This window comes from Aspergillus ibericus, assembly GCF_003184845.1.
Source record: "Aspergillus ibericus CBS 121593 unplaced genomic scaffold BO80scaffold_36, whole genome shotgun sequence".
Classification (NCBI taxonomy): Eukaryota; Fungi; Ascomycota; class Eurotiomycetes; order Eurotiales; family Aspergillaceae; genus Aspergillus; species Aspergillus ibericus.
The window spans coordinates 342765-359967 of NW_020292134.1; the positions used below are offsets into that span (position 1 = coordinate 342765).

General features: G+C 54.3%; 6 protein-coding genes across 6 annotated transcripts; 4 read left to right on the forward strand and 2 right to left on the reverse strand.

Moving 5' to 3' along the window:
* Positions 1-17: 17 nt before the first annotated feature.
* On the reverse strand, positions 18-887 carry BO80DRAFT_437058 (HNH endonuclease; the record flags this gene model as incomplete). Its single annotated transcript, XM_025720987.1, has 2 exons — positions 18-566; positions 663-887. The coding sequence occupies 2 exons, from the start codon at positions 885-887 to the stop codon at positions 18-20; spliced, it is 774 nt and encodes a 257-aa protein (XP_025572761.1).
* A 194-nt stretch (positions 888-1081) lies between these two features.
* On the forward strand, positions 1082-2985 carry BO80DRAFT_457484 (HAD-like protein; the record flags this gene model as incomplete). The annotated part of the gene is made up of 3 exons (XM_025722233.1): positions 1082-1253; positions 1302-1678; positions 2383-2985. The coding sequence occupies 3 exons, from the start codon at positions 1082-1084 to the stop codon at positions 2983-2985; spliced, it is 1152 nt and encodes a 383-aa protein (XP_025572762.1).
* Positions 2986-4360: 1375 nt separating this feature from the next.
* On the forward strand, positions 4361-6850 carry BO80DRAFT_163294 (uncharacterized protein). The gene is made up of 3 exons (XM_025713874.1): positions 4361-4626; positions 4684-6222; positions 6274-6850. The coding sequence occupies exons 1-3, from the start codon at positions 4567-4569 to the stop codon at positions 6592-6594; spliced, it is 1920 nt and encodes a 639-aa protein (XP_025572763.1). The 5' UTR covers positions 4361-4566; the 3' UTR covers positions 6595-6850.
* A 482-nt stretch (positions 6851-7332) lies between these two features.
* Positions 7333-11738, reverse strand: BO80DRAFT_163310 (glycoside hydrolase). The gene is made up of 13 exons (XM_025713875.1): positions 11211-11738; positions 11034-11146; positions 10885-10958; positions 10714-10813; positions 10614-10656; positions 10418-10555; positions 9354-10365; positions 9230-9286; positions 8955-9164; positions 8416-8899; positions 8045-8337; positions 7901-7982; positions 7333-7818 (listed from the first exon to the last, which is right to left on the reverse strand). Exons 1-13 carry the CDS (start codon positions 11661-11663, stop codon positions 7368-7370), a joined length of 3510 nt encoding a protein of 1169 aa, XP_025572764.1. The 5' UTR covers positions 11664-11738; the 3' UTR covers positions 7333-7367.
* A 1123-nt stretch (positions 11739-12861) lies between these two features.
* Positions 12862-15632, forward strand: BO80DRAFT_387822 (carbohydrate-binding module family 18 protein). The gene is made up of 14 exons (XM_025717065.1): positions 12862-13027; positions 13099-13163; positions 13227-13416; positions 13477-13533; positions 13597-13726; positions 13783-14198; positions 14254-14379; positions 14447-14520; positions 14592-14668; positions 14736-14758; positions 14813-14852; positions 14908-15044; positions 15120-15278; positions 15341-15632. The coding sequence occupies exons 1-14, from the start codon at positions 12873-12875 to the stop codon at positions 15585-15587; spliced, it is 1896 nt and encodes a 631-aa protein (XP_025572765.1). The 5' UTR covers positions 12862-12872; the 3' UTR covers positions 15588-15632.
* Positions 15633-15803: 171 nt separating this feature from the next.
* BO80DRAFT_467100 (uncharacterized protein) lies at positions 15804-17203 on the forward strand (the record flags this gene model as incomplete). The annotated part of the gene is made up of 2 exons (XM_025722824.1): positions 15804-16174; positions 16232-17203. Coding segments are annotated over 2 exons (1341 nt in total), but the record flags the coding sequence as incomplete, so codon positions are not given.

The following is a 17203-nucleotide window of genomic DNA, read 5'->3' on the forward strand; positions in this document are numbered from 1 at the left end:
CTCCTGTACTCAGTAATCTATCTCGCCTTCCACCGAACCCTCCCCACCCACGCCGCCCAATTCCTCACATCCTCCCTCTCCCAAATCCTCTCCACAGTAAACCACTCCCTCGCCAACTCCTCATTACTCGCCATCCGATGCACAAAACTATGACACGCGCGACACAACCACGCCACACTATCCAACCTCCACTCCTCATGCCACCCCTTCTTCAGCACCTTCGCATGCACACTCTTCGGAATCAGATGATGATACGACAACGGGATCCAATCCCGTTCACAGATCTCGCACGCCGAGGCCCGCGTGTTCGCCCACACGGGCGGGGGTTTCGTCACCGAATTCACGTATTCACTTAGTATTGGGGCCAGGAAGGAGGGGATGTCGCCTGGGGTATCGATGAGGCCGTAGGCGGTTAGGGTATCGGGGATGGAGGGGTCGAGGATGTGGGCGGTTCGCTCGGAGAGGTGTTTGGGGGTGTATTCGGGGGTGGTGATATCGATGGTGGGGGTGTATTGGAGGGTTTGGATGTGGGGAGGGAGTGAGGGGAAGGTTTCGTTGGCTATGAACTGTGTGGGTTGGGAGAGCCCGCGGGGAGGGGGGGGGGGTTGGGTTAATTACTTCTTTCTGTGTATTGTGCTGGTGGGAGGGGTTGGGGTACGTACATCGATGAAGTCGGCTAGGTCTTCGGGGTCGGTGCGCGTAAAGTCATCTTGTGGTGTTGGGTCTGGGTTTGCCCGCTGTGTGGTGCTGGTGCTGCTTGTTTTCTGGCGTTGAGTGCGTGGACGTCGAGCTTTCTTGGATTGAGTGGGTTGGGAGGATTTGGCGACGATGGCGCTTGAGACGCAGTCGCGGAAGATTTGGTAGTTTTCACTGTCCGGGGTGGTCATGGTGGTGAGTCTGTGTGGTGTGTACACTGTACAGTATTGGGGAAATGTGGGATTGAGTTGTGGTGGTGAGGGGTTGTGAACCTGACATCATCGGTGGGATGTCGGTTCCGCTGCCGTGCTGCTTTGCTTTACTTTACTCTGTTACAATTGTTTCGTGAAGTTGATTATCAACTGTCTTTCAGATTGTATATACCATGGCCGGTGACATTGTTCTTGCGTTCGACATCTATGGCACCCTGCTCTCTTTTGAGACCGTCATCCACGAGCTGGAGCGATGCTTTGGAAACGACCAGGCTCGGGCCCGCACCGTGTCGCAGACATGGAGACGCTACCAGCTTGAATACACCTGGCGATTGAACAGCATGGGTAATCATCTCCCAGCTACGTCTAGGCCAACTTCTCATGCTGATCTAGGGCGCTACCTGTCCTTCTGGGATGTCACGAAGAATGCCCTTTTGCATGCGCTGGACGACACCGGATCCTCCCTGGAAAGCAACGAAATCGAGCATCTCATGGCGACCTATAACAGCCTATCGCCATTCCCTGATGTCGAGGAAGCTCTGGACCGACTTGCAGACCTCCCGCAAATCACACCGGTCATCTTCTCCAATGGCACCCTCGACATGGTGTCTAACTGCGTCGACCACTCGACTCTATCACGGCACAAAGCCCTCTTCAAGGATACCATAAGCGCGGACGAGGTGGGGCAGTACAAGCCTGCGCCGGCAGTCTACAAGCATCTAGCAGAACGAGTCGGAAAAACCGAGTCAGGCCTGAAGGAGATCTGGCTGGTCAGTGGCAACCCGTTTGACGTTGCGGGTGCCCTGAATGTGGGTATGAATGCCATTTGGGTTGACCGGGCAGAGGCACGCTGGACCGACAAGGCGCTGCTGGAGCTGAAACCGACAGCAACCGTCCCTCATCTGGGAGGGATTGTAGACGTGATCCAGGACCATTGGAAGTCAGGTACCAGATGAAGCATTACAAGTAATCCAGCCGTGATAAGAATGTACCGCTGTGAATATTTCCAAACGCTCCACGCTGAAGGAGAAGAATTCGGGGTAAGTCAGCAGGCTTACTCTGACCTTCTATTTCCCCTCCAAGGATCCATGGATAAAGGAGCTCAGAGTGAATAAGAAGGTGGATCAGTTTAATATGGAAGAAGAAAGGAAAAGGTTGAGGCGGCCGAAATTTTCAGCTTTATAACCGCGCTTCACCGCCTGCTTATCGATAAGGGCTTGGCAGATGACGATGGTGAGGCCGTGCTCTGTTGTGTACCTCGTCTGCACCGCTCATCTACCGCCAGTCGATCTTCGTCTTTCTTCAGCCCCTATTCTCTCAAACTTATCTGTTCACGTTCCATTCATCTCCGTTCTCAGATCATGCCGAACAGACACTGGGATACCGGTAAAGCGGCGTGGTTGTATCCCCTGCGTGTATGTTTGGCCTGTTGCTGCCTGTTCACGCTCACCGCGAACTGACCATGTGTTACTAGGGTGTCTACTACTTTGCATCGCACCGCTATCTTTGGCCTCTGTTCAAGACTCGTCTGATCCCCATCGTGCTCCTCTCCGCCTTTATCTACGTCCTGCTCTTCCTGTTTGCATACCTGCCCCAGGTGGCCTTTCTCTCCATCTTCCAGGGTGTCGGAGCGTGGGTCAATGGTGCCTTCTTGGTGCTAGGCGAAGGTGCTGCCATTGTCGCTGCCCTCTTCGAGGCTTTCTTTGTTGATGAGACGCTGGTGGACATCTTCGACTCGGTGCTGGTGAGCGAGGGCCATGGCGAACTCGTGACCATGTCGCGAGTGCTGTACCCCCAGGGCGATGATGTCGTCAAGCGGCTAGGCAAGCCCACTAAGAGCGCCGTTTACGCACCGTTTTCCCTGCGGCAAATTGTGGAATTTGTGGTGCTCCTGCCGCTGAACTTTATTCCGGTGGCCGGAACGCCCATGTTTCTGGTGCTGACGGGCTACCGAGCGGGCCCCTTCCACCACTGGCGATACTTCCAGCTGCTGGATCTTTCGAAACCGCAGCGCAAAGAACGGGTTCGTCGCCGGCAACTGCAGTACACCACGTGGGTTTCAACCTTGTCCCCCTGAAGATCTACCGAGGCTCCTGCTGACGATCAACCATGCGAACCCAGATTTGGGACGGTGGCCCTGCTGCTGCAGTTGGTGCCCATCTTGTCCATGTTTTTCTTGATGTCAACCGCGGTTGGGTCTGCCCTTTGGGCGGTGGAGATTGAGAACAAACGCGATCTTTTGGGTAGAAGGCCCGGGCGAGATCCCGAGAGCCTCTACCGCGACGACGATGCGATGATATGATTTGGGTTTCGGGTCCTCTTTTAGCCTAATTTGCTGCTTAGCGCCGCATCTTTTTTTTCACTTTCGCCTTTGCCCTACATAATAGTAATGGTTTAATGTGGTCGCTCGCAGACCGGGTTCTTTACTCCTTCCCATTTTTGCTGCCTCGTAGCTGGATGCCCGGTCGCACGTCGATCCTCCCACTGGCATGGCTGGCCCCGGCGACAGGAGACGAAGGACGGGCGACTCCACCCGGTGCGGGTTTTTTGGGCATTTGCAGTGCACCGAGGGACATTAGTCGCGGCCGGTGGAAGCGGACCGATTGGGAAGGATCCCCTGGCTTCCAGTGATGAGGACTGACTAACTCGTCTACTCCATCCTGACGAGGGCACTAGGCGGACTAGCAAAGTTTCCGGCGCCCGACAAGCGTCCGACCCTACCGGAGTCGTTACCCGCGGCGTCGGCGGGCAAATCAGGCACTGAGGCACTGCCGGGATATGCGACCGATGGGAGTCTCATAGTAGTTAGTTCTCCTCCGTCTTAGTATTATCAATCACACCGCACTGCCTCCGTCTGTGTGACCTGGGGCATCCCTCGATCCTTCATAACTGCATAAAAGGAGTGTGTATGACGCGCCCCACGTGACCCCCCCGCTTGCCGGTCTCGCTCGCGGGATCGGCGCTCCATTCCAAATCTCGTTCGGAGACAGAGAAGAATCAAGAAACAGACAAACACACCGAGTGCTCCAGAAACGGTCATCCCAGCTTCACAGTCACGGCATCACCGGTGAAGGACACCCTTCCGATTCCACCCGTCATTGGAGCCCCCTCGCGATCGACAGCGGAGTCGCCCAAGTTAAGGTACCAGGCTACCGACCAACCTAAGCCGGCGGCTTTATCGTCAAGACCTCCACCGGGCGGGGATCTTGACCGGTGCTCGATATTGCTGTACCATTCATTAGCCATTAGGTCACTCCGGGGTCGCTTCTTTGGGATGCCCCCCGGTCAAACTCAAATGGTGACCTTGAACGGTCCTGCGATCGAGTCGCCCTTCTAGACGTCGCCCTTAATAACATTCGAGCCTCGTCCGACGATCGTCCTTCAATTTCCCCCACAGCCACTGCGCCGTTTTCCCGTTAACCCGCCCACCCTACCCCCTGGTGCCCGGTCGACCTGAATAATATACTATCTACTACCCACTATCCACTACTACCTTGCTGTGCAGCGTGCTGCATCATCTCCAGATCTCTCTCTCATCCCGCCTCATCTCCACCGACAGCGCCAACAGCGTCCCACCTCCGCGGAGTACTATGCGCCGCCCTCAATGGTCTAGTCTTCTTTAAAAGCATGGGAGCATCCACCGTGGTTTTGTGTGCCCATGGACCAACGAACCCGGCTGCGCAAGGCTTGTGATGCCTGTAGTATTCGCAAAGTGAAGGTAATGCTCTGAGGTCCCCGCCTTGCAGTGGTTGTTAACCCCGCCTAACGTGTGCAGTGCGACACCAGCGGACCACCCTGTCGGTCGTGCGCAAGCTTGGACATCCCGTGTACCTATGAACGCCCCAGTCGCCGGCGTGGCCCTCCCAACCGCCATGCAGAAGCCTTCAAGAAGCAGAAATTAGCAGAATCGCCCGCGGGCTCTCCGAGTCCGTCAGACCACACCACCACCCCGGGTCCTCCGGCCTCGACACCCTCATCCAACCCTGTGCCCCTATCGCTGGAATCCATCTGTTCACTACCTACCGTCCGACTGCTCATTGATGATTTCTTTACCTTCATTCACCCATTGGTCCCCGTTCCCCATGAACCGACATTTCGCGCCTCGTTGGAGCGGCGAGAGGACCTCACCAATCCCACGTTTCTGGCCCTCACGGCCGCCATGATCGGGGCATCGGTGGCCTCCTTTCCGCGACGACCCAAACAGCACATCAAAACGGAGGCCGAAAAAGCAGCCTTCCCGCACTCCATGGCTCTGGTCCGGCGGTGCCATGACATCACCGTTCAAGCTCGGGGCTCTGGCTACCTGGACCGCAGCGCGACGGTGTACGATGCCGCCATCAGCTATTTTCTCGGCCTCTGCTCAGGATATGTCTGGCACATCCGCCGGTGTCGCGCATATTTTGCGGAATGTCTGACCATGATCCATGTGTACGATCTCTGCCGCCAGTCCAACCGCCTGTCATCGATGACCCCGACGAGCCCGTCTTCCTCGTCGCGGTACTCGCACGATCCGTCCGGCACGACCGTAGAGCACCCCGTCGATCTCATCGAGCAGGAACTCGGGCGACGTTTATTCTACACCACCATCGCCGGCTATCGGACGCTACAACAGCTGGGATCTGGCGACGCGATGATCCATGTGCCGCCTGAGACTCCTACGGAGCGCTATCCGCCTTTACCACTTGAGGTGGACGACGAATATATTTTCTCTACCCATGTTGACCCACAACCATCCAATCGGGTGTCCCTTTTGGTGGGCTTCAATGCCAACGTTCGAGTGCTGCACTCGTACAATGCACTCTCCGCCTGGGAGACGGCGTTCGGGCGCGGCCAGATCTTCGACTGGGAACGGCAACGATCCCTGTTGTGGGACTGCCTGCAGAAGGTGAAAGCGGCCTTTTCGAATGTCCCGAGAGAACTGGTCATTCCGTGGTCCCACGACTCGATGTCCAGCAACGGCATTGCGGAGGATTCGCGGACGCAGGTACGTCATATACAATACGAGATCCAGAAGGCGAACATGTACGCCACTCAGCTAGGCACGCGATCGTACTTGGTGGAGAAATATTGGGCTTTGTATGGGGCCTGGAACATGCAACGGAAGCTGTCCGACCAGCAAACCCCCCTTAGCCCTCGAACGACCATCAAGGTCGAGGGTGAGCAGCCACGGAAGTTGGACTCCTCCGATGCGGACGCCCAATTGGATTACATTGGTCAAATGATGGCCGAAGAGCGTCGGCTCGTGATCCGCGACCTGTTCGTCTTATTGCGGTCGGTCAACGAAATCAACATGGAGCCTAATGGCACCAGCTTTGTATGACCCTGGCTGCTTTGATATTGATCCAATTACTGACCGTTTCTGCAGACCGCCAAAGTTCGGCAAATCGCATCCACCTTACTCAACTTTCCTCACTCCAACATGATCGCCCCCACGACGAGCGGCCCGCATCCTCTCACCAGCGACGAAGCGGAAGCCTACCTCCGCGCTTTCATTGACACGCTGGTCCGCCTCGAGGGGGTGAAGCCTGGCCTGGCCGCCGCCAAGGCTAGTCCTAGGACGCAACGGGAATCGATCAGCTATCTGAGTGATCATGACCGGGAGGAGGAAGAGCTGCGACAGTGGGCCAATCTGAAAGAATATCAAGCCAAATTTGCCGAAGCAGGGGGATGGATGTCGGAGCTGTAAGCTGTGCTGGATTGCATCCTTAGGAGTTGGAGTGATTATATTATTTGATTCGTGGGTGGCCAACTGCGTTCTTGAGTTTGTGTTTAGCAGGAGATGGAGTTGGACTGTCTGGGTCTGGGGCAAGATGATTGAACGGCCTTGGGTTGTATTATAATAGAGCTGTATTGATGATTGGTCTATCGTGAATATGTATACATCTGTTCTGGGGAGGATATCAATAATGTTCGATACCATGCCTGTCTCGCAGAACATATACTACCAATAACTGACCACCCCCCCCGGCCCCTACTATTATCAAGTACAAGGGAAGTAAGCTGTAGCAGCTATAATTCTGGACCGCCCCTATCTCAGCAGCAGACCCCCCCTCCCCCTTATCTAGTCTCGATCCATCGACTCGATAGCAATGGTTTATCGAAACGAATCAGGATATCCAGCCCTAAACCTTTCCACATCGAAATAAAAAACCCGTCGTGACTCGCTAAAAGATCCTGGGCTAGGATAGTATTTACTTCAGGGGTGACCAATGGAGAAAGCTTCTGATCGGATGAGATACTAGATTGTTGAGTGCTTTTTACCTTGTCGGTTAGTAGAGATTTGTCAACGTGCATTTTGTCGACTATAGTCACAATAAACAGCTTGGCCAAGTATCACCACGACAGGAGGCGATATACATTGTACATTCTTGAAAACTTTTGACTGGGTGATCGAACATACTCCAACTAGAAGAGGAAGACGATATGGCTTTCCCCTCCGCTCCGTCAGCCCAGAGGAACCTAGTGGTATTGACCCTGCCGATGCTCCGCCAGATGCCTTTTGCGGCGCCTGGTCCACTCCCCTGCCTCTTCTACAGGCGCCGTCACAGCCGGTGGGGCGGCAGCGGCAGCGGAAGCGGCAGCGGCGGGGATACTGGTCTCGCGGGCGATCTCCGTTGGAAGACTCGGCCGCTGGGAAACACCCTCCTGGGTCAGAACCGCGGTCGAGGAGAACGCCGCCCCGTCCGTGGGTTCCGGGGTCGGGGGCAGCCTGGCGGCCTCCTCCAGGACCAGATCCGCCACGGCTTCGGCCTCGTAGATCGCTGACAGGGGGAGTTCCTGCTGAAGCACGGACTTGGCGACATCGCGTTTCAACCATGAGGCCGAGGCGATGTTGTAGGGGAGATTGTCGGGGTAGCTGGGGTCGGTGTCGTATTGCTGGCGCGGCCAGTTGTAGGGGTCTGCGAAGATTCTGGGGAGTGTCAGTTGTGAGAATTGGGGCTGGGGAAGAAATACAGGAGCAGCGTAGGCGGGGAGAGGCTAGGGAGGCATACGGATCATTTGGATGGACGCGGAAACCATGGTCGCGCACGGTGCGAACAACCCTCACATCGTTTTGCATGTAGGTGTACCCGGCTGTGCATCGTACAGGGATCAGTTGGCATGTTACAGGGATAACATCGATAGCGTGTACATACCCCAGCACTCGCTGCCCGGTGTCTGCGAGTCAAAGCCGTATTTCTGGATAAAGTGCTGTCCATCGATGCGGGCGGTGTTACGAGGATCATCATCGCTGATGGGGCCGAACTTCCAGGTGACGGGGGGTTCTGGGGGTTTGATGCCGCGCACCTTGCGCAATGCTTTACAGGGATTGAAGACGGTCTGAATCCAATCCGACCAATCCTGGCCCTGTAATCCGTTCTCGATGCCGTTCAGATATCGGAGACCCTGGATCTCGCTATCATCAAGAGATCCCATGGGGAATTCGTCACTGCATAGGACGGGCAAATCAGCATTATCTTTCGGGGGAACAAACGTAGACATAGCCACCGATGGATTTGTGACTTACACCTCGCAATTCACTCGAGTCATGGATCCACGCGAGACCTTCGACTGAAGCAAACTGACATAAGCCCGGTTCCGGAATCTGGACCATTCATCCTTGTAGGTCGATTTCGGGCGTTTCTGGACGTTATAGACCGTCTTTCCGCCCATAATCTTATCGATAGCCCATCGTTGGTTGTCGCACACCTCATCAAAGCCGTGGCCGTAGCGACAGTAGTAGGTGACGCTGCAATCTCGGTCCTTCTTCCCGTACTGCGTCCGCTGCCAGCCCCCGTCTTTGTTCACCAGTGTCGCAGGAACCTCAATAAAGGAGGCGGGAGGCACCGGGACGTCGCCGGGCCCCATGGCGCCTTGACCTATGTTGGCGACAATACCGGCGCTGTAGTCGGCCGCGGCATTCTCTTCCTCGGCCATGCACTTGTAGATTGAGTCGGCAGCGAGTGAGAGTTCATCGTTCAGGCTTGGGAGCCAGAGGAGGTCTTCCGTACCTGCACTAGGCTCGTTCTCAATTTTGGAATGGAATGAAAGGAGACGGAGACTCACCAAGCAAGGCGTCGACAGCTGCTTGGCCCGTCTTGGGTTCGCACAAGGGACTGCTCGGTTGGATGTTGAAGTATTTGTAGTCTTTTCGCTTGCTGAGGTTGTTCTTATTATCGTCGCCGGACTGCTGATCTTGACCGACCAGGTTCAGCGCGTCGGTGTTGGTATATGGTGAGGGCTCGAAGCCCGAGCAACAGTACGACTGGGATCCCCCTGTAATTGGTGCCGTAGCACTTTTAGTCACAGTCCTTCGGGCGATATAATGGATTCATACGGACCATTGCATGTCCAGTCGTTGAAGTTATCCATGGAAGTATCGTATTCATACTGATTGGCTAGTACCAGCGAATATTAGCGCCATCATAGCAGGGAAAGGCCACACTTTCTGACAGAAGAACTCACTATTCGACGCGATCAGATCCGTGCCATCCGGGCAATAATTCGTGGCACAGGAGAGGCCTACCCCTCGGAAGCCATGCCAGGAGCAGACGCCCGTGTTCGTCCCAGGCGCACAGCAGAGCTGCTTGAATTCTCCGCTGGGGCACGAACTATCACGATCAACCCCCAAGACCTGTCCGGTTGCGTATGTCTGAGTGAAATATCCCGACACGCACTCTCCCCCGCAGAAGGTCCAATAGCAGGAGTTGCGCTTGCTAGCAGCCTGATCTGCCTGGGCTAAAATCTCTTTATATGCTGCGGCGTCAGCGGCTGAGACTCCATTTGCGGTCCCAATGCCAAGCAGATCATTGGAACTCGTGTGGTCACTGCTATCCTGGTCCATGGACCAAATCAGGGTTCCGCCTAAGCAATGTTTGTTGGCAAAGTCGATCTTCATCTGCATTGATTCGCCGTCATCGTAGCTGACCCACTGATCAGTGTCCCAGGTGATCCACTTGACACCAGCGACTTGGTCAAAAGTCGGAACGAGATTGTTCGCTGTAATGATACGCTGGATTTCCGCATTTGAAAGAGTTCCAGACGACTGTGTACATTCGCCTGCAGTTCCTCCATAGCTAAACACACAGCCAGGAGTGTTACAGCTCGGGTCCTTTAGAGTGAAAGACCGGCCGTACCAGCCAACTCCTAGATTCACATTCGACGGGTTGATATCATTGCGCCAGAGGAGATCCAACGAGTCCGCGATCTCAGTCAAGTTAGTATGTGGTCGGACATAGGGGCCCGTGAACTTGTTGGACGAGTCCCACACTCCGTGGATATCATAGGTCATGACATTGAGAAAATCGGTGTTTGCTTCAATGCCCTGGAGATCGAACCACCGCAGATACCAATAGGATGCGGGCAGCGTGACACTCAAGCCATAGCGAGTTCCGAAGGCGGATTTCAGCTCTTTAAGCAGCGTGACGTAGTTCTCCGTATCCGCAGCCACGCCGCCTCGATCTGGGGCGCCCGGGTACTAGGTTACGTGTCAGTGATGGCTTGCCATGGAGCCATTCATTGCGACCCACCTCCCAGTCGATATCCAGCCCATCGAATCCCCAGACCTGCAGAAAAGACATGACGGATGTGATGAAGGTCTGTCGGTTGGCTGCATTCGCTGCCAAGTCACTGAAAGCTGTTTGGGTGTTGGGGGTATTCGTGGCATCCTATATCGTGTTAGCGTCTGCCTTGTTCATTCCACCCTCAATAGCTATATCTGCCCACATTGAAACTCCAACCTCCGAGAGACACCCAAGTTTTGAGTTCCCTAACGAGGACTCAATTAGCATAAGGCTTCTTTCGTTGGACCCCAGCTTTCACTTACGGCTTAGTCTTTTTCAGCGCAGTGAATTGGGGATACAATGCCTCGTCCCCAGAGCTCATTGGAACGATCTGAAAGGTCGTAGGATGGAAGTAGATGAATGCTATGAAGAAACATCTCGGTTAGTATGCTCTCTGTGAGATACGTATCAACGGCCTGAAGGTCATGACCTACCGAAGTTTATGTGTGTCAGTGCTGTCACCTCAAGGTCGGACGGAAGACGCTTGTCACATGTGCGAGTGGACGACCTGGCTCACTAGTCAGAATATGGAGACAATCATTACAAACAGCCAAAGGCCCAGTGAAAGGGAAGTTTATTGTACCATCCTTCGTAGTAGCCGACGGTTCTCTGTCTTGCACTAGAACCACCACAGGACGGCTCTGTGACTGCACCACAACCACCGTAGCCTTCCTGGCAACCTGCATCACAGAAGTCCTGGTAATGACCACTTCTTTAGCCAATGTAGAACTATAGGGATTCAGTGTCAGTGTGTGCCTACCGATGTCGTACCGCAGAAACCAAACTTCGAACAACACACGTTGATCGGGCAAGTATTGTTGCCCGCAACTCCGTACTGTCCACATTCAGCCTTAGCATCGCAGTTGGAAATGCACACGTCCGCTCCACACTCATTGAGGGAGTATCCGCAGATTCCAGTGTTGCTGCAACAAGCTCCGTTCACACAAGGGGTCCCGGGAGCACAAGTCCCTGTGGGCAGGTCCTCTCGGCGCTGGAGAGTGGTGTGGCTTGAGGGTCCCTCGATGGGCTGCAGAGCTTTGACTAGGGGGTTCACACTTTGACCAGTGACATTTTGAAAGATTGGAGTGGAGTTGGAATGAAGAGCAAACAGGGGGCGGTAAGTGCTGCCCAAGCTTGTATTGGTGGAGGACACTGCTTGTGCTGCCGTGAAAGCAGTGGCAAACGTGACAAACGTGGTAAGCCACAAAATCATTGTGGTTCAAGGCTATAGGGAGGAATGGGGAGGAGCATAAGTCATTGCAGAGTAAATTGCACAGTACAAGCGTGCTGTCACCTTGCCCCGGCCGAGCAGATATTTCGCAGTCTTATTATATACCACCAGACACCTCAACTTGACCCCCTTTCATCAAATACACCATTCCATCCCTGACCCATTGGGCACACTAACACTTTCGTCGGATACTTGGGTGTCCCTCCGTATGCATCCGATCTGAGCGGTTTTTTTTTTTTTTTTTTTTTTTTTTTTTTTCCCAGGGGAATCACAAACGAACAAAATGACCAGACCAGAGTCCCATCATGCAATACATCCTTGATAGGAGACCGAACCAATGAGGTGGAGGGGGGCAGTTGGTGTTCTGCTGGTAGGCTGAAAGCCAAGCCAGGTGGAAGTTGAGATTACTCCTGCGCTCCACTATACAGGGTCTTGGAGTTTGGGGGCGAATTCCGCTCGTAAAGATGGCGGGCCGTCGCGGGCAGTACCGCTTCAGGAAAATGTGAGCTCACTTATTGCCCTGGAAATCGGACCCTGATGAGCCCGTTGCCGGATATCAATCTTCTGATTGGACTCTTACCTCGTTGTAGGTCGGTCTTGGCAAAAGTCGGTTTAGTGCCTGGGGCGTGACCCATCCGCCGAACTACTTGAATTCTCGAGACTACTGCTTAGTCTCGTTGAGAGGCAAAATCCAGGCCCTGGACTACATATTACAGCCGAGACAAACCAAACCTACTAGCCTCGCTAGTCAATTGCCTAGGGTAGGTCCTGCGTGATTTTAATTGGCAAGCTCGGGTTTGTATAACCGACTACAACAACGAGCTGCCAAGGGAAGACTAAACGCCAAGTATCGCGACTCACTGCGGGTCCACGGCTTTGCAGCCGGCCGGATGAGGCGGACCTCGCCTAAACAGACCGAGAACCAGCTGAAAATTGCCTCAAGTATCGAACCCCTGACCCCAATTGTACCTGGCCCCGTAATACTAGTCCCACTTGGGATTTGTATAGTATTTTCGAACATTATTATCGATCGTACGGGGCATGCTCCGAAAGGTGGTAGGTATGCTTGTCCAGTGACCAGCATTGCCTCCCCAACCGCTCAAGACCGCAGTATAAGACCGCGGTTCCCTGGTTCAGGTCTTGATGCTACTCGCATGTTTCTATTCCTCTTCGACAGCATCACTGTTCCCCATGGCGAGTGTTCGGGGTTTCGTTGGCGCTGCTCTACTCCTACACCTCAGCTTGGGTGTGCTAGTAGAGAGCAGTTCCTTCCGTCTGTACGATGCATTTGAGGCCTCTTACCTAGGAGATGCACTAGGTCTTTCTTCTCAGTGCATGCAGGCCCTGTGTGTTTCCCATGCCCCAAATATTGTCGATTATTAGTCAGGTAGATAAAGCTGATTATAGCTACTTATAGAAACTCTACAATTGACTGCGATAAGAAGACGGCCACAAAAGCTGCGTCGGGCCCCGATAGTTATGGTGAGTCTTGCTTTAGTCTCAAAGACCAGACTGCCTGCGCTAACAATGGCCGTTGTCCCTCAGCTTGGACCACACAAAATCTAACCAACTTGTGTACATCGGAATGCCAGGCTTCGTTGACTGCGTGGTTGTCGGCGGTCGACACGCAGTGTGAAGGCGAAACCATGATTAGCACCGGAGGTGTGATGACTCTAGCTAAATTAACCCCTACAATGTGGAAGGATGGCTACGATTTGGTCTGTCTGCAGTCCAGGTACATGATACCCGTGACCAAAGAGAAACATCAGGAAATCTGACGGTGTAAACTCAAAAGTTCCTCGGATTGGTGTTTCCTCCAGTCTCAGACATGGCAGGGTGCAGATTACATCAGGTACAGTGGTGGCAGATCCCAGCTCGTGGCTGATGGTAAATCTGCTGACACGATAACGATTAGATACTCCCCAGAAGCATGCGACAACGCGGACGAGGCTGACAATCCGGAACATTGTTACGATCCAACCTGGACCCCTCAGAATTTCACAGCGGAGATGAAAATGATCACCAATATGTATAACCAGTCCACGGTAAGACTATTTGGCAGTGACAGAGCCAGAAACAGACGACTGAAACAAGTCTTCAGGTGTGCGACGAATGCTTTATCAAGATGTGGAGGCAACGTCTGATGTCCCCGAGTCTCCCAAGCGGAGATTTTGGCCAATACCTCGTATCTCAGTACGAGAATATCCAGCAAAACTGTTCTACTACTCTTCCAGTCTCGACGTACACATCACAGCTTCTTGCACAAGCTACCAAAACCAAGGTTGTAACGGCGACAGGAGAGTCAACTACCACTGCCGCAGCTACAGCTACCTCCTGCTTGGGCCAACTTGTGCAGCCAAGGAAGCTCTTCTATTGCAATGACCTGACAGATACCTACAATGTTAGCACCGGCATCGCGTATCATGTCACGGGCGACAAGTCCGGCTGTCAATTTAGTGAAGCGATCTGCCTACCCTTGCCCTGCGAGCTGGATACAGTCTATCACAATCCAACATGGTGAGCGTGGCCACTCTCCCACAGGAGCATACAGTTGAATCTGATTATTGTACAGTTCGGACCTCGCTGCGCGTTACTCTACTGACGATCATGAGGTTACTCTCACCCAGTTCTTGAGCTGGAATCCGTATATCCAGGGATCATGTGGGTCTCTCAATTCCGCCCAGAGAGTGTGTAAGAGGTGAGCTATGCAGGGTACTTCGAAGGCTATGAGGTGACATCTACTCATGGACCATGTTCTCCAACAGCCCGCCGGGCGGCAAGTTCAACGCTACCGCAATCGTCTATGCTCCCACAGCCGCTGGGTCGTATTATACCACAGGTGTGTTTTTCGGTTCTCGCCGTTGCCCAGACTAATACTCTACTGATGGGCTGCTAAAACCGTTGCAAAAGCGTCCCCTGCAGAGCCTACACAGCCCGGAGCGACCTCCGACTGCGGCCTCTACTACCAGGTGGCATTAGGCGATACGGTACGCTCCATCGTTCAGCGATATTCTTGACTGCTTTTGAAAATTGACTGTTACTTGAAAATAATAGTGTAATTCGATTGCCCTTCGATTGTGAGTCTGATCATCACCACCCATCCTCCGCTATTTCTGACATACCCACCAAAGCGGCATTACCTTTTCTGAGCTCCAGCAATTGAACGTCAACGTATGGATTCTCCCGCCTCACATCATCCCAATCCCCGGTGCTAACCAGTTCTCAGATCACCGACACGTGTAGCAACCTCTGGCTAGGCTATGATATCTGCGTCGCTCCGGTCACTGCGGCGCCGCTGTCTACGGATGGCCGTTGCGGGCCTTTGTTCAACCACACCACTTGCTTGGGAACCTCATTTGGAGAGTAAGTCCCACGCCGTTGGCTATTCCCCTTTGGACTTGGCGTTTGGGAAATCTAAAAGTGATCTCGACCCAACAGCTGCTGTAACTCCGATGGCTGGTGCGGCAGCACATTTGATTACTGCGGGGCCGATACCTGCATCTCGGGCAAGTGCAACAAAGCCACCAGTGTGACCACGGATGGCACCTGCGGTCCCGACCACAGTTACACCTCGTGCACCAACGCCAACTTTGGCCCGTCAGTCACCCTTGGAGTTCTCTTTGGCTAATCTTGTTTCATCTCACTGACTGAATCCCTAGGTGTTGTTCCATTTATGGCTACTGCGGCAGTGGCAGCGACTTTTGTGGTGCGGGCAACTGCTATTCGGGCAGCTGCGAGGCGGATATCGGCGGTCCCAGCATCAACGGGGAGTGTGGCCCGAACTTTGCGGGCAACAAGACGTGTACCGGCACGCAGTTTGGATCATGCTGTTCGGTGGCGGGATACTGTGGTAGCAGTGAGGAGTATTGTGGTGCGGGGAATTGCTACTCGGGGGCTTGTCTATAACAGGCACGCCAATGACTCGTGGAGAGGCACGGCAAACGAACTAAGAGGCACTAGTAGGATCTAGTTTAGCACTTGTGACTTACATAGTAAGAGAGGAGGACGACCCACCAAGCTGAAAACCAGGGTCTGTCCAGTCCTGGCGTCTACTCCGGTTAGGTGAACCCGATTAAATAGCCCTGCGGGACCATCCCTCTCCAATGCTAGCTACATCCAACCATGACCGCCCCCCGAGAACAAGTGCCCTTTGGACGATTCAACTACGAATTGTGCGCCAGTCTCCATAATCAAATTTTCCTCATCGCATGGAAAGGAAGTGGACGCTCTGTCGATACCCCTTTCTCCACCTGGTGGGAGTACTACCAACCATCGGATGAACTCGCCGCGCGGTATCATCCCTGGTTGGTACAATTTCTCCAACGCGTGTATTATCATCCCGAGGCGCCGGAATTCTTCTACTATTTAGAAGGGTTGAACCGAGCGGAGACATTGATCCACGATGACTTCAACGAGAGATTTGACGGTCGAGATTGTTATGTCCTGCTGCATCCGGCGACGGGGTGGAAGATGGGGGATGAATATGGGATCATGTACGTTTATCCCTATCTACTCCATGTCAAGAGGATCAATATTGATATCGTGTATAGATTCGACCAAATCACCTGCAAAGCCGTCTTCGCCGAAGACCTCGACATCACCCACCCCATCTGCAACTACGGCCGGGGCTTCCAACCTCTCGAAAACATCTACACGGCCTACCTGCAGATGATCGCCGAGGACAAGGTCGAGATCTGCCGTGCCCCTGATGGCCAATGGCCCAAAGAGCTATACAACCAAGCTGTGGCGCCTATCGGGCCCTGGCGCTACCATGCCTACACCTCAGCCGACGTCCACAAGGCCGCCCACGCCTTCCAGCGTCTGGTCCAGGACATCACCACCCGGTTACCTCCACGTTCTCCTTCCTCCCCAGCGCCCTCCACCCCACTCCCCTGGTCCGACCCAGCCGTGCGCCTCGACGCCCACATCCTCCCGGATAGCTTCGCCGATGCTTTTTGTGCGGCCACCACTGCCACCCACCCGCTCCCCTTCCGCTACATCGCCCCGGGCATCCGCCTTCCCACCGTCGCCGAATTCCTCGCCCAGCCCTTCCATGACCCACAGCATAAAGACCCTCGTGCCCTCGCCCTCCCACACGAAAGACCAATCCGTCCAACATTACTCTTCCTCGCCGAGTCGGATGATTCCACCCCCACAGCACCAACCCTCACGATCCCCAACCCCGACACATGCCTCAACTCCCACCCCTCCCTCACCCCCTCCAAAGGCAACCCCCCACCCCGCCCCGCAGGGCTGTACCTCACAGCCGACAACCGCCTCTTCCAAGGGTCCGAAAACGGATGTCGTCTCCTGCTCCCATTCTCCATTGGACGTAACGGCTGGGCACGACGGAGTGATGGCTCGCGCATGGGCGATGATCTGTACGATGAGAATGATCCCGCGGATGAGAACTTTGATCTGTATCAGTGTTTTGTGAACGGGGTGGGGCCGTATCGGGATGTAGAGGTGCATCGGGTGTTGGAGAATTGGGGGGAGAGGGTGAGGAGGGGGGAGTGGGGGGT